General features: G+C 44.2%; 1 protein-coding gene across 1 annotated transcript in view; it reads left to right on the top strand.

Annotated features, from left to right (window-relative positions):
• KCNU1 (potassium calcium-activated channel subfamily U member 1) overlaps positions 1-14057 on the top strand; it is an 86040-nt gene that overhangs the window by 37782 nt on the left and 34201 nt on the right. Inside the window, 2 exon segments of the mRNA XM_033172504.1 lie at positions 2933-3123; positions 7592-7665. Coding sequence (XP_033028395.1) covers positions 2933-3123; positions 7592-7665 — 265 coding nt within the window.

Here is a 14057-nt window from a genome sequence, read left to right as displayed (position 1 = left end):
TTATGCATCACATTACAGAAATATCAACAACCTCAGATATGCTGATGACACAACCTTGATGGCAGAAAGTGAGGAGGAATTAAAGAACCTTTTAATGAGGGTGAAAGAGGAGAGCGCAAAATATGGTCTGAAGCTCAACATCAAAAAAAACTAAGATCATGGCCACTGGTCCCATCACCTCCTGGCAAATAGAAGGGGAAGAAATGGAGGCAGTGAGAGATTTTACTTTCTTGGGCTCCATGATCACTGCAGATGGTGACAGCAGTCACGAAATTAGAAGACGCCTGCTTCTTGGGAGAAAAGCAATGACAAACCTAGATAGCATCTTAAAAAGCAAAGACATCACCTTGCCGACAAAGGTCCGTATAGTTAAAGCTATGGTTTCCCCAGTAGTAATGTACGGAAGTGAGAGCTGGACCATAAAGAAGGCTGATCGCCGAAGAATTGATGCTTTTGAATTATGGTGCTGGAGGAGACTCTTGAGAGTCCCATGGACTGCAATAAGATCAAACCTATCCATTCTCAAGGAAATCGGCCCTGAGTGCTCACTAGAAGGACAGATCCTGAAGTTGAGGCTCCAGTACTTTGGCCACCTCATGAGAAGAGAAGACTCCCTAGAAAAGACCCTGATGTTGGGAAAGATGGAGGGCACAAGGAGAAGGGGACGACAGAGGATGAGATGGTTGGACAGTGTTCTCGAAGCGACTAGCATGAGTTTGGCCAAACTGCAGCAGGCAGTGAAATGCCTGGCGTGCTCTGGTCCATGGGGTCACGAAGAGTCGGACACGACTGAATGACCGAACAACAACAACATTACAGAAGATGCCAATATTCATTTACTGTATTTAGGGTAAAGTTCTGTGGGCTGTTTATCCGGGTGTAAGCCTTATTTAAGGTGGTAAACTGTGTATATGGTCCCTCCCCCACATCTTATCCTTACAACAACCCTGTGAAGTAGGATCAGTTGAGAGATTGATAGCAGTGTCAGGTCCCTCAGTGAGCTTCGTGTCTGAGTGAGGATTCAAACCGAGTCCTCTCAGTCCAAGTTCACTGTAGCCTGTACACTGCAGTGCCTCTCACTCGCTTTAGAAGATAATTCGCTGGATTTTTTTATTTTATTTTGCGTAATGAGTCTCGTGTTTTCTCCCCACCAGCACCTTTGCAATAGTAGCTTTACTCATTAATTAAGATAGTGTTTGTTGACTGACTTCCCTTCTTTATACGTGCTCCTCTCCTTCTCACCACGGTTCAGGCATGCAACATGCTCTTTTAAAATATTTGAAAACAGCACTCGCAAGTTTATCTGAGGAAGAAGAGCCTTGTGGTATCATATATCCCATAGCCAGAGTTCTGTACAGCGAGTGTCTACCCCAAACATAGGGAATGGGTTTCCTTGGAGTTCAGTACTAGAGTTCGATAACTATATATAGCTATGCCGTTTTGGGGCAGAATACAGTGGCTGCATTTGCACAGTGGCTCTGTTCATTCAGAGGATGTGGTCACATCTAGACCATACATTGAACGCATGTGGCTTCTTCCAAAGAATCCTAGAAACTAGCTTGTTAAGCGTGCTGGGAATTGCTGCTCTGTGAGTATTATAAACTACATCTCGCATGATTATTGGGGGAAGCCATGCACTTTAAAAATGTGGTGTAGATGTGGACTGTGTTTGGATGCTCCCTTGTGAATCCTTTCATGCTCCCAGTTATTCACTCTTTTGCATCTATAAAATTGCCACTTTCTCTTTCTACTTTTCAAATATCACCTCTAAGGCCTATCCATTTAAATGATAAAACTTTCTGCACGTATAAAATTGGATGTCCGGAGTGAAGAAGATGATGATGATGATGAAGAAGAAGAAGAAGAAGAAGAAGAAGAAGTGTTTGGATTTGATATCCCACTTTATCACTACCCGAAGGAGTCTCAAAGCGGCTAACATTCTCCTTTCCCTTCCTCCCCCACAACAAACACTCTGTGAGGTGAGTGGGGCTGAGAGACTTCAAAGAAGTGTGACTAGCTCAAGGTCACCCAGCAGCTGCATGTCATGCTTAGTCATGCTGGCCACATGACCCGGAAAAACTGTCTGCGGACAAACGTCGGCTCCCTCGGCCTGTAAAGTGAGATGAGTGCCACAACCCCAGAGTCGTTCACAACTGGACTTAACTGTCAGGGGTCCTTTACCTTTTTATGTTATTGCGCAAAGACGAAATCAGCTAGAGCCAGTGTGGTGAACATTTGGCTCCCGAGAGGTTGTTGAACTACAACTCCCATAAAGGTCCCTCCAAGTCAAAACTGTATGTCCTCAGATTTCCCCCCAAATTGTTATTGTTTGGCCTTTCATTTTGCTTCAGGGTTTCAGCTGAAATGTCACTATCATCATCATCATCATCATTATTATTTAGTTTGCTAAATTCCTGGAGCAAAACTCAATGACCCAGTAGCTATGCAAAGGTATTTGTTTACTATTTGATATATGTGAAACCTGCTCATAAAACAAGGTGTTGTCCAAAATCAATCAAAATAATACAACAGAAAACCCATTACTCTAAGCAATGTAACCTCACTTAAAACTGAAATACGGAAAGACTGATGCAATAAAACAACTTGAATCGCAGCAGCTAAAATACAACCAGGAAATATAGGAGCTGAATCTACATGCCATACCAGAAGAACTGAAATAATGAGATTCTAAAATGCCTGGGGGAAACAAGGAAGTCTTAGCCTGGCACTGAAAGGACAACAGTGTGGATCCCTGGTGAACTTCACTGGAGAGATAATTCCATGGCTTTGTTGGGCACCGAAAAGGAACCCTCTTTCATAGCTAGTCTCTGAATTTTAGAATCAGGGGTCTCTGAGAGAAAGACATCAGTAGATAACCATAAGGAACAGCAGGGATGAGGTGCCTTTTCAGCCCAAAGGCCCTGTTCCACAGAGGACAACATGTCAGGGATTGCTGGGGATCAGAGTCATACAAGTGCAAAAGATGTTATTCTTATTTTTATCCAGAAGGTAGACACTTTTGTCTACCTGGGCTCCACCATATCCAGCAAGCTTTTCATCGACACTGAGCTGGACATGCACATCGGCAAGGCAACTACAGCAATGGCTCGCCTCTCCAAAAGGGTATGGGAGAATGTGATGCTAATGACCAATACCAAGATGAAGGTCTACCAGCTTTGCATGTTGAGCAAGCTGCTTTATGGGAAGTGATTCGTGGGAAGCTTACACACTCCAGGAGTGACACCTCAATGCCTTCCATATGCCATCAGGAAGATTTTGTGCATCACATGGCAGGACAAAAATCTCAAGCAAATATGTGCTCTCCCAAGCCCACATTCCTAGCATGTTCACACTTCTGTCTCAGCAGTGTCTATGCTGGCTTGGTCATGTACACAGAAAGGAAGATGGCAAGATCCCTAAGGGCATGCTCAATGGGAAGCAGGTTTCAGACTCTAGGCCTGTTGGCAGACCAACTCTGCATGATGAAGATGTCTGCATTTGTGACATGAAGGCTGACATTAACCCCGCCATATGGGAATCCCTTGCAGATGATTGCAATGCTTGCAGCCAGACAGGTCTTCTATCCACAGCAGTGAACAGAGGAAGGGCGACCACTGGGAGGGATGCAGAGCATCTGCCCCAGCTGCAATAAAACAGGTCTCTGCCATATCTGTCTCTACAGACACAGCAGGCGCTGTGACTTTACCCCGAAGGCGGACTCTTCCGTTGTCTCCCGAGATAGATGGATGAAAACAACAACATACAAAAATCAAGTGTTTCTGACATGCACACATGGCTCTAGCCTTCATCCAGGCAAGCAACAGGCATCATCCTGGTTCAAAAACACATTCCTGCCATGCAGAAGCACTTGAGGAAGGTGCTGTCCAAGAGCTGTGAGGAGTGTTGCCTGAGAAGGAGCCATGTCTTGTTGTGAGTCCAGAGAGCCTAATAGATGGGACTGGAGGGATGCATTTGGGCCCCCAGGCCTGAGGTCCCCCACTCGTGAGGTACAGGTGTGTGCATACAGGAGAAGGCTTTCTCTCTTAGGTCAGTGTCATCAACCTTAAAAGTTATAATTTCAACCTGATTATGATCTTGTAGCAATCATCAAAGGCTACACCTCTCTTCCATTTAATCCAGACATGGTCAACTTTCAGCTTCTCCTTTTTGAAACCTCCCTTAGGCTGCAATTCTATACGCAATTACTTCCCTAGGTGTAGTGCCCTCACCCACTGGAATGTTAGCGAGAAACTGCTTGTTACTGCATTTGAAGGTATTCCAAAAGAGTTAGGGAGAGTTAGAGAGTGTACTGGACAGAGTCGGCTGGGAAATAAGAATGGAAATAGAATGAGAGACATCTTTGTTCAAGGGTAGCCAGCCAAGCACATTCCAGATGTTCTTGGAGTTCAGTGCCCATCAGCCCAGCCAACATGGTCAATGGTCTAAGATGATGGGAGTTGATGTCCAACACATGAGTTGTTTCATATCTCGTGATTTATAGTTTGTTTCCATTAACACCTTGTGAGAATCATTGTTGCTTACTAACATAACATCTCTTTCTTGTTGAGATCTTCAGCAATTATAAAGATTATTATTTTTTGCTTGTTTCCGCAAACTTTCTCTGCTTCTCCTATGAGTTGGAAGAGAAACTTCTACCATAAACTCTGTCTGTGCTGTCATAAGCTGTCATAAGCTGGGGAACCTGTGACCCACCAGGTTATTTCAGATTCTGACTCCCATTAGCTTCAACCAGCATGACCAAAGATCAGGGATGATGGGAGCTGTAGTTCCACAACAACTAGAAATTCTCAGGTCCCTGCTCTACTGAACTCGGCGGGATTTGATTCAGAGTTAATTTATATAGAATTGCCCTGCACGTGAGATTACATTTTGGACATGCTATTGGGAGATGTTTCAGCACTGCAACCAGGGTCTCTCTTTCCCACCCCACCCCATAACATGTAATAAAAAACAACGCCTTTGTGTAAGTGTATCTCTACACCACCCTCTGTCATCACCTCCATTCATTGGCTGCTACTTGGAAAAAGGAGCAGAAATAGTAATAGGGTGATTTCATTTCCCATACCTCACTTTCTACAGCACTATAGAAGTGCCTAAACATACAACAAAAATCACATTGCCGTTCTATAGCAATTTTTAAAACACCCTAAAGAATTAATAAAATTCAGGAATTCATTTATATACAGGTAATATTTAGAAAATATCAGAAAGCAATGAAACAGAAACAACCCAAACGATTACCAGCAATTAATAATTACAAATCCTTTCCGAAAATACAATGGACAAAATCATGTCATGTTATGTGACATCCCCACCACTAGTGCCTACCAAACTACCTCTAATTATCCCCCACCACAAGCATTCATTAAATGCTAATATGTTTTTTGATCTCTGAACCATTAAACACTTTCTCTTTGTTCCAGGGATAATTATAATGTTGTAGGATAATCTTTTAATGGCTTTCAGGAAACTTAACCCTGGGATGAATTCCTCCACTCAAATTCCACAGGTGGCATTTAACTAAGCCTTATTAAGAGTATACCCATTGGCATGACAAAGTTAGGTCCATTAATTTCAACAGGTCTATGCTGAGTAAAACTGTAGCAGACTATTACCCCATGTGTATCTTCAAGCTGCTTCTTGCACTGCTAGGACAAAATCTTATTTGGTTATAGGCAGTGCTTTTCTCCTAGGAAAAAGGTGCCAGTATTCGCCATGAAGTTGTTACAGTAAGTGCCACACTTTTAACCACTGTTTTTCCCCCAGGGGGTACTCAAGGGTCTGCTGTGCCGGCACCTCCCCCCCCCCAAGAAAAACCCTGTTTGGTTACTCTCCTTTTGGTGAAGCCATCAAGTCTCATATTTCATTTTGGTTACATTCACAATCTGGGCAGAGGAGGGGTCATTTGTTAATTAAGATCAGCTTTTGCCAGCTTGGTGCCCTACACCTTGGTGTCTTGGAAGGTGACCATGCTGGTAAGGCTGATGAGAGTCATAGCCCAAAACTTCTAGAAGCCACCAGATTGGGGGAGGCAGCATAAGATAGTAATCATACAAAGCTGGTTACAGCCACACACACTGATTTCTATCTGGAGTTTTTAAAAACCCCAAATCTTTTAACCAAACCAAACTGTGTTGTTTTTAAATGAAAAACAACAACAACAAGCTAGGTTAGGTTAGAAAAAGTACGCTTGTGTTCCATCTTAATTGAAACTTATCTAACACCTGGATAATTGCTCATAAATGCCTGTTGAGTTGCCAAGGTACAGTTATAGCATGTCAGTCTTTAATAAATTTCCAGGACTTCAGATCTCACCCTTTGATGCTACCCGTCAAATCCTGGTCCAGAGGCAAGGCAGGGGGTGTCAGTTGTAGGGTGGGGAGAGAGAGAGAGAAAGTAATAATGCTAAGCACTCCTGCATTCACTTAATCTGGGAGAATGCATTGCACTCTTTATGAATGTGTAGGAGAGGCTGTGCAGGAGTCTGCAGAAAGGTCACTGATATTTTTGGAGCGATAAATCACGAAAGGGGGGGGGGAAGATTTGCATTTTGGCTGTATAACATTCAGGGACGGATTAGAGAGAGAGAAGGGAGAATTCTTTGAAGTAATATTTCTCCGCTGACTTGTTTTATTAGCTCCCTTTTAACATGTTACATTATTGCTTATAGAATTTCATTTACTTGGATTGGCAGCTTGATAAATATGTCTATTGGCGATGATTTGGATTGCTCTGGGCATTAATATTATTAAAACCTGTCACAAGGAAATGTCTGAAAGATGACTTACTGTAAAGATTACAGCACAAAATAAATCACACAGTGGTATTTGTTACCGTTTATGGCCTCTTGGAGCCGAGTCAATCCCTTTTTATGTTGCATTATTTTTCAAGTTTTTATAGCTTTACATTATATATCGCTGTCAGAAATGAACAGATGGGGTGTCAAACATGAGCTTTCTGAATAATTCCCACCCTCGGGTTATTTGTGTGAAGGACAAGTGTAAAACTCTGTTCTCCAGGAAAGGGAGACAGGCAGGGGTGGGTGAATGTGTTGTTACATTAAAGAAAGCTTCCCCTCCATCTCCCCCCCCCCCGTCAGCTGGGACAGGGTGGTTTTAACTTCTGACCTCACCTGGCTTTTCCTCCACAGCAGGGCTTCTTGGGAAATCCAAGCTGCCTGCTTTTTTGCTGCAGGAAATCTTCATTGCAAGCAAAACAGGCCAGAAGGCAGCACCTGGCACATCAGAAACAGGGGCTTGCCACTTCCCCACCCCTCTTTCTTTCTAGGACGGAATCTGTCTGCCAAATCATGACTGCCATTTGTAGTGCAGTCGATATGATCAAATGTGCCATTGGCTCTTTTCTCTGATGCGTGTAGGAAGGGCGCTAATGGTGCCTCTTCTTCCATAATTTGTTTTGTGTAAGGAGAGGGGTAGCAGAAGCCTCAGGCTCCTTCAGCCATAGGCTCAGTCAGCTGTGCTTTTTTTGCTTAGCCTTTTCCCATTGCTGTTGTTTGCCTTGCCTTGCTTTGCTTCAGTCTGAAAAGACCCGCAGGACTCCTTCCTCTTAGCCTCTGTCACGGTCCGGTCTACGGGTGAACCAAGTCCTGGCAGAGGACGTCAGGACCGGGGACAAGATGGCGAGGTGGGAGCAGGAATGTGAGTCCAGAAACCCAGGGTCCGAGGGTCAGGGAGCAGAAAGTCGCGAAGTCAAAGGTGTGAGGGTCGAGAAGCAAGGAGTCCAGAAGCTGGGGTCCAGGGCTCAGGAAGCGGGAGGCAGGAATCAAGAGGCAGAAAGCGTGTTGCTGTGGCAAAGATCCGAAAGGAAAAGCTGACCTATATCCCTTCTCGGCTCTTGCCACCAGGTGCAGCGAGTTACCAATTGGCCTCACCTGTGTGGCCACGTCTTGCATCTCCAGAACAAACTTAGGAAGGCCCCAGTCCTGCTGGTCACAGGGCCTGGCTCCTGCATGCACTCCTGACAGCCTCTGCTTATTCTCTGCAGCCACTAGGAATGGGCAAAATCTGTCAATTTTGGTTTCACTCAGGTTCTCCCCCCCCCCATCTTAAATTCAGTCATCCACATTTCAACATCAGTTTGGATTTGTTTTTGTTTTTTAAGTCCCCATGTTTATCAGCATTTTTGTGCAAATTTCTCCTAATGGGCACATTGTTTTATGTGCACTTTTGCCTAATAAACACATTTTTTACAAAGCAATCTTATAATGCACTTTATGCTTAATGCATTTATAATGCATTTTTAATATTATCCTGGATGACACCTGCACACTTCACCCTAGTAAATGCATTTTTGTACACTTTACATGGCTAGCGTATGGCACTGCAAAATTCAGAGAAGTGCTGGTTTCAAAGGATGGCTGTGTCCAACTAAGTTCTGCTTAGAGCAGACACACTGAAATTAATGGACCTTAAATAGTCATGTCCCATAACTTTGCTGTGTGTACCCTGAGTAAAACCAGCATTTGATACAACCCACAGCCTGGTCAAATTATGTTGCAAGTTGCACTGATGGCCTCTGGATTATACCTTGGATTTGGCAAACATGGTTAACACCCCCGCCCCGCCCCCCAAACTAAGACCACAGAACCCATTGCATGTTGATTCCGACAATTGTATGGATTTCCATGACTTTTAGCCTGTAGGGTTATATACAGGTATGTACATGGGAACACCTTGTATTTCTGTGTCCTGCCTTAGCATACAATGAGCAGTTTAGAGAACGAAGCAATGGGGTGGGGAAAGAAATGTGATGTGGTGTGATATACAAGAGCCTCACATGTAACTTCAAATATAGGGGATCTCAACAACTTAATATCTAGGTAGGATCTCTCCAACAAGTAATCATGTGCTGTGGATAAACTGGTTATCTGAACCCACCCTGCCTACTCCAAGCGCATAAAGATGAGTTGGCTAATTGGTTTTGGCCTGTGAACTTGTGCAAACTCATCTATTTATAATCTGGCCAGCTCCTTATTCTGTGCTAAGGACATGGAGAAAAGGCTCAACCTCCTGGCAGTGCACACTTTATATTTTAATTACCCACACTAATTTCTAACATTTACACATATACCATAAATCACATCATAATGATCCTTATTTAATTGCTGGACTGGGAACTCGAGTTAAACAGGTATGAAGGGGATTAATAAGGAGATCCAGGCTCCAAGGATTGCAGCTGGCTGCATTCTCGATTTACTGGTAGATTGGGAGAACAAAACATAAAGCCTTTAGGTAGGACCAAATATTGAACCTTTTAGTTCAAGATTAGCAGTTTAGTCCAGACAGTTGCATAACTCTCAATTTTATTCCTCTTTTAAAGGACAGATTCTTATCCTCCCCCATGTACAGAGGGGCTTTAGCCTCCTTATTACGTTAACAGTTTGATGAAAAGTGGTAAAAGGTAAAGGGCTGCTGTGGCATTCAGGTGCTCACATATGTGACTGGACTGACACAGTAGGGGCTCTGCCACAAGTGCTTGGAGCCCCATTCCTCCCTCCCTTGTTACTTGACCTCTCCAGGGACAAAATCAGTAAGACAAATGAGTTTCCCAAAGGAGGGAACTGAGGCAAATGAGGGAACTGCAACAAAACTGAGCAGGGAGAGGACAGGGGGAGGGGGAGGTTCCACTGAGAACAGCTTCTCCAAGCTGCCCCCCAACCCCCGTAATGAGCACTATCCACCACCCTGTTGACAAGCAAAATTTTAATTGAAGCAACCTACTAACTAGCCATGCAAATACACAGAGAAGCTGTCAGAAATGTCTCATAAATGGCATGCTGTCAGTAGAGATGACTTGATGTCACCCTCTCTCCTTTCTGAAATTGGTAAATATCTAGGGTTCAGGGTTGCCATATTTCAAAAAGTAAAAAAGCAGGACACCCCAGAAGTCGCTGAGCTTTCTTAAGGAAACGGCCAAAGTTGTTCAGCTTTTCTTTACAACCCCGCCAAAAAAACCCACCACAATTTGACTTCCCTAAGATCCAGGACAGGGGCGTGGGTGGTGCTGTGGTCTAAACCACAGAGCCTAGTGCTTGCCGATCAGAAGGTCGGCGGTTCGAATCCCCGCAACTGGGTGAGCTCCCATTGCTCGGTTCCTGCTCCTGCTAACCTAGCAGTTCGAAAGCATGTCAAAGTGAAAGTACATAAATAGGTACTGCTCCAGCGGGAAGGTAAACGGCGTTTCCGTGCGCTGCTCTGGTAAGCTGTATGCCGGCTCCCTCAGCCAGTAAAGCAAGATGAGCGCTGCAACCCCAGAGTCATTCACGACTGGACCTAATGGTCAGGGGTCCCTTTACCTTTAAAATCCCGGACAAAGCTCTGCCTTTCGGTAATTCCTCTCGGACCTCAACTCTGCCTTTGAAATCCTGGTAATGTTTGGGGAAAATCTGGATGTACGGCAGCCCTATCTGTGTTGCCGTATTTTAAAAGGTGAAAATCCGGACATTTCAGTGACTTTTTTGCCCAAGCACTGTTTCCAACTGCTGTATTCTGGATATGTCCAGGAAATTCCAGACGTATGGTAGCCCTATAAATATTCATACTGCAACACTGCTGCTTTCCTCTTCATTGTCTGCCTTTCCTTCTTGTGCCCAGACTCCCCACCCACCCATGTCTATCTTTTGTATTCCAATTACATACATACATATATTATACATACATAATTTTATTTGTGTTCCACATTCCCATAGTTAAGATCATGCTCAAAGCAGCTTACAGCATATATAAAATACATAATTATGCTCATAACAAAAGTAATCAACAACAATAAAAACATAAAAAGTAAGTTTTTGTTTTGATTTTGTGGAAATCAAACAATTTCCACATACATCATAAGATCTAAAATAATTACAGAAATAATATCAAAAACATCAACACTCTTCCCCATACAAGAAACACCCCTAAACAATGCTCCAGCCTAAGAGTCTTTTCAGCAGCCTCAGCTTTTGTAGCTGGAGTCAGTCAAGGTCAGGTGGAAAAAGAGCAGCAAGGCGGGGAGCAGGTCTTGCAGGACTCACAACCAATATGGATTCAGGCCCATAGTGTTTATTGCACAGCCTGCCACATCCCTTGCACACCTCTCATCTCTTTATAGAGAAACAGTAATTTTCCACTAACTCCACCTTCTCTCTCTGACTATCTTTTCCTCCCTTTCAGTATTAATTCCAATTAGCTTGCCTAGTTTCTGTGCTACATCACAGTGTCACAGTGTTTGCCTCTTTGAAAATAATACACAACCTGCAGCTAGTTTTTGCAAATCATGAATTGGGAACTGTGGCATTCACACAGGGCCCCTGGTCATTCCACGGACTATTGACCCTGTGCCACCACTATTCCGCTGCCACCAACCAGGATCCCCCTGGTAAACACCGAGTCTCAGTAAGGATTTAAGTTAAACAAAGAATATTAAGAGTTTATTTTCACACACCAACAAGCTTTCGATATTAAATACACTGTTGCACTTTATCCTCTCAGTCTCGTTTCTGCCTTTAGCTCACTCTAACTCCTCTAACTCCCCACCACAAAGTTCCTCACAACCACCAACTGCCCACCACTAACTCCAACTGGTACTCTTCTACCCCCACCCCCTTGGGCTGAGTCTTAAGGCCAATAAGCTCCACCTCCAACTTACTATTGGACAGCTTGTTAACCCTTTTGTCTCCACCTGCACAATCTTATTCAGAAGTAATGGCCAAAGCCACAGGAGTGGCTTCCCTGGTGGGTCAGAGGGGCAGCAAGAGCTTCACATCTGTGGCATCACTGCCACATAACAGGAGGGAAAGAGACAAGGTAATGGAGGTTGGAGCCCTGTGGTGGTTCTGGTAGGAGCGTTAGATTGGTTCTGCAAGTGCACCCTTGCAGCCCCAAACTTGTTTTGCCTTACCTCTCTCAATATGTGGTAGCGACACTGCTGGCCAGAGAGCTTTGCTGTGACTCCATGACACTGGTGAGCTGCTCCTGCCTCTAGTTCTTGTAACTGATCATTGGGGCTGATGGGGTTGAAATCTTGCAACATCCAGAAGGAAGGAAGGTAGGCAACCCACCAATAAACAGTAGAGAATAGCCCTGAGCCTACTGATATCAATCCCTTCCTTTGAACTCCCATGTCATCACAAACACTATAAGAGGGAATGTCTTGGCTGTCTTTAGTGTTAAAGAGAAAAGAAGTCATGATAAGCTTAGTGTGGTGTAGTGGTTAAGAGTGGTAGACTCGTAATCTGGTGAACCGGATTCGCGTCTCCGCTCCTCCACATGCAGCTGCTGGGTGACCTTGGGCTAGTCACACTTCTTTGAAGTCTCTCAGCCCCACTCACCTCACAGAGTGTTTGTTGTGGGGGAGGAAGGGAAAGGAGAATGTTAGCCGCTTTGAGACTCCTTCGGGTAGTGAAAAGCGGGATATCAAATCCAAACTCTTCTTCTTCTTCTTCTTCTTCTTCTTCTTCTTCTTCTTCTTCTTCTTCTTCTTCTTCTTCTTCTTCTTCTTCTTCTTCTGCTGCTGCTGCTGCTGTTGCTGTAGCTCACCCAAGGCAGATAGAAGCATATGGTCTTTACTAGGATTCAGTCTTGCTACAAAGAGGCAGTGTTGATTTGGTGGTTATAATCACTAGTAGATTATTGCAGCTGGTTTTGTGATTGATTTTACCTGTCCACAGAGGCTTTTTGCTGATTAGGGGTTGGAATTCTCTAAATAATTATCCTTTTTCAATTACAAACAGCACCTTTATATATGTGCTAATTTATTAAGTTTCGCACAGTGGGTAGCAAAACACTTTGCTGAGTTGTTCTAAATCAAGTGGCGTTAATTTGTGGCAATGGTGAGGGGCAGCAGCAAAGGGAAAGGATTAAAAAAAAATTAGCACTGAAGTGACAAGGGAAACTTCTTTAGAAATAGAAATAGTTTATTGTCACTGTATCACATGTTTACAGTGAGATTAAACGAGCCCCCCTCCCCCCACAATCTCTCAGTCCTTGTCACACTCTGTGTGCTGTCCTACTACCACCAACCCCAAACGTCAGCTGTGATGTTGCTGTCTTTCATTCAGCAGCCTTGCGGCCCATGGGTAGAAACTGTTCTTTAACCTGTTGGTGTGGCTTATCATGTTTCTATATCTCCTGCCCGAGGGCAGGAGATTAAAAAGGTGCTGGCCAGGGTGTGAGTCATCCCTGAGAATGTTTCTCGCTCTTCTGAGGCAACGGTCTCTCGGGATAACATCTAGCAGACTCAGGGGACAGCCCACGATTTCCTGTGCTGTCTTCACCACCCTCCGTAGGGACTCTCTGTCCATGGCTGTCAAGCCAGCATACCACACCATAATGCAGTATGAGGGAACACTTTCTATCGTGGACCGATAGAAGGAAATAATCAGTTGCTGTTCAACTTTGTTCTTTCGCAAGATCCTTAGGAAATGAAGTCTCTGTTGGGCCTTCCTAACCACCTGGGCTGTATTGACCTTCCAAGTTAGGTCTTCACTAAGATGGACTCCCAGGTATTTAAAGGAAGAGATTCTCTCCACGCAGCCCCCCCTGATGTACAACGGGGCTAGCTCCCCTCTCTTCCTCCGAAAGTCCAACACCATCTCCTTTGTCTTGCCAATGTTTAGGTGCAGATTGTTCTCAGAGCACCATGTGGATATCTTTTGAACCTCCTCCCTGTATGCAGATTCGTCACTTCCTGTAATTAAACCCATTATGGTGGTGTCATCAGCAAACTTAATAATTGCAGTAGATGGGTCAGATGAAATGCAATCATATGTATATAACGAATACAGGAATGGACTTAGCACGCATCCCTGTGGAGTGCCAGTGCTGAGCTTTAGGGTGTTAGATGTAACAGGTCCAATCCTCACTCTTTCTATCCGATCTCTCAGAAAGTCTTTAATCCAATCACAGATGTTAGATGAAAGGTCCGGGTCCCTTAACTTTCTGATGAGAATGTCTGGAAGGGTGGTATTGTAGACCGAGCTATAATCAATAAACAGCATTCTGACATAATTCCCTGATCTCTCCAGATGACTCGCT

The sequence above is a fragment of the Lacerta agilis genome, chromosome 15, assembly GCF_009819535.1.
Source record: "Lacerta agilis isolate rLacAgi1 chromosome 15, rLacAgi1.pri, whole genome shotgun sequence".
Taxonomy (NCBI): domain Eukaryota; kingdom Metazoa; phylum Chordata; class Lepidosauria; order Squamata; family Lacertidae; genus Lacerta; species Lacerta agilis.
Note: the sequence above shows the minus strand (reverse complement) of the source record. Positions and strands in the feature narration are given on the sequence as shown.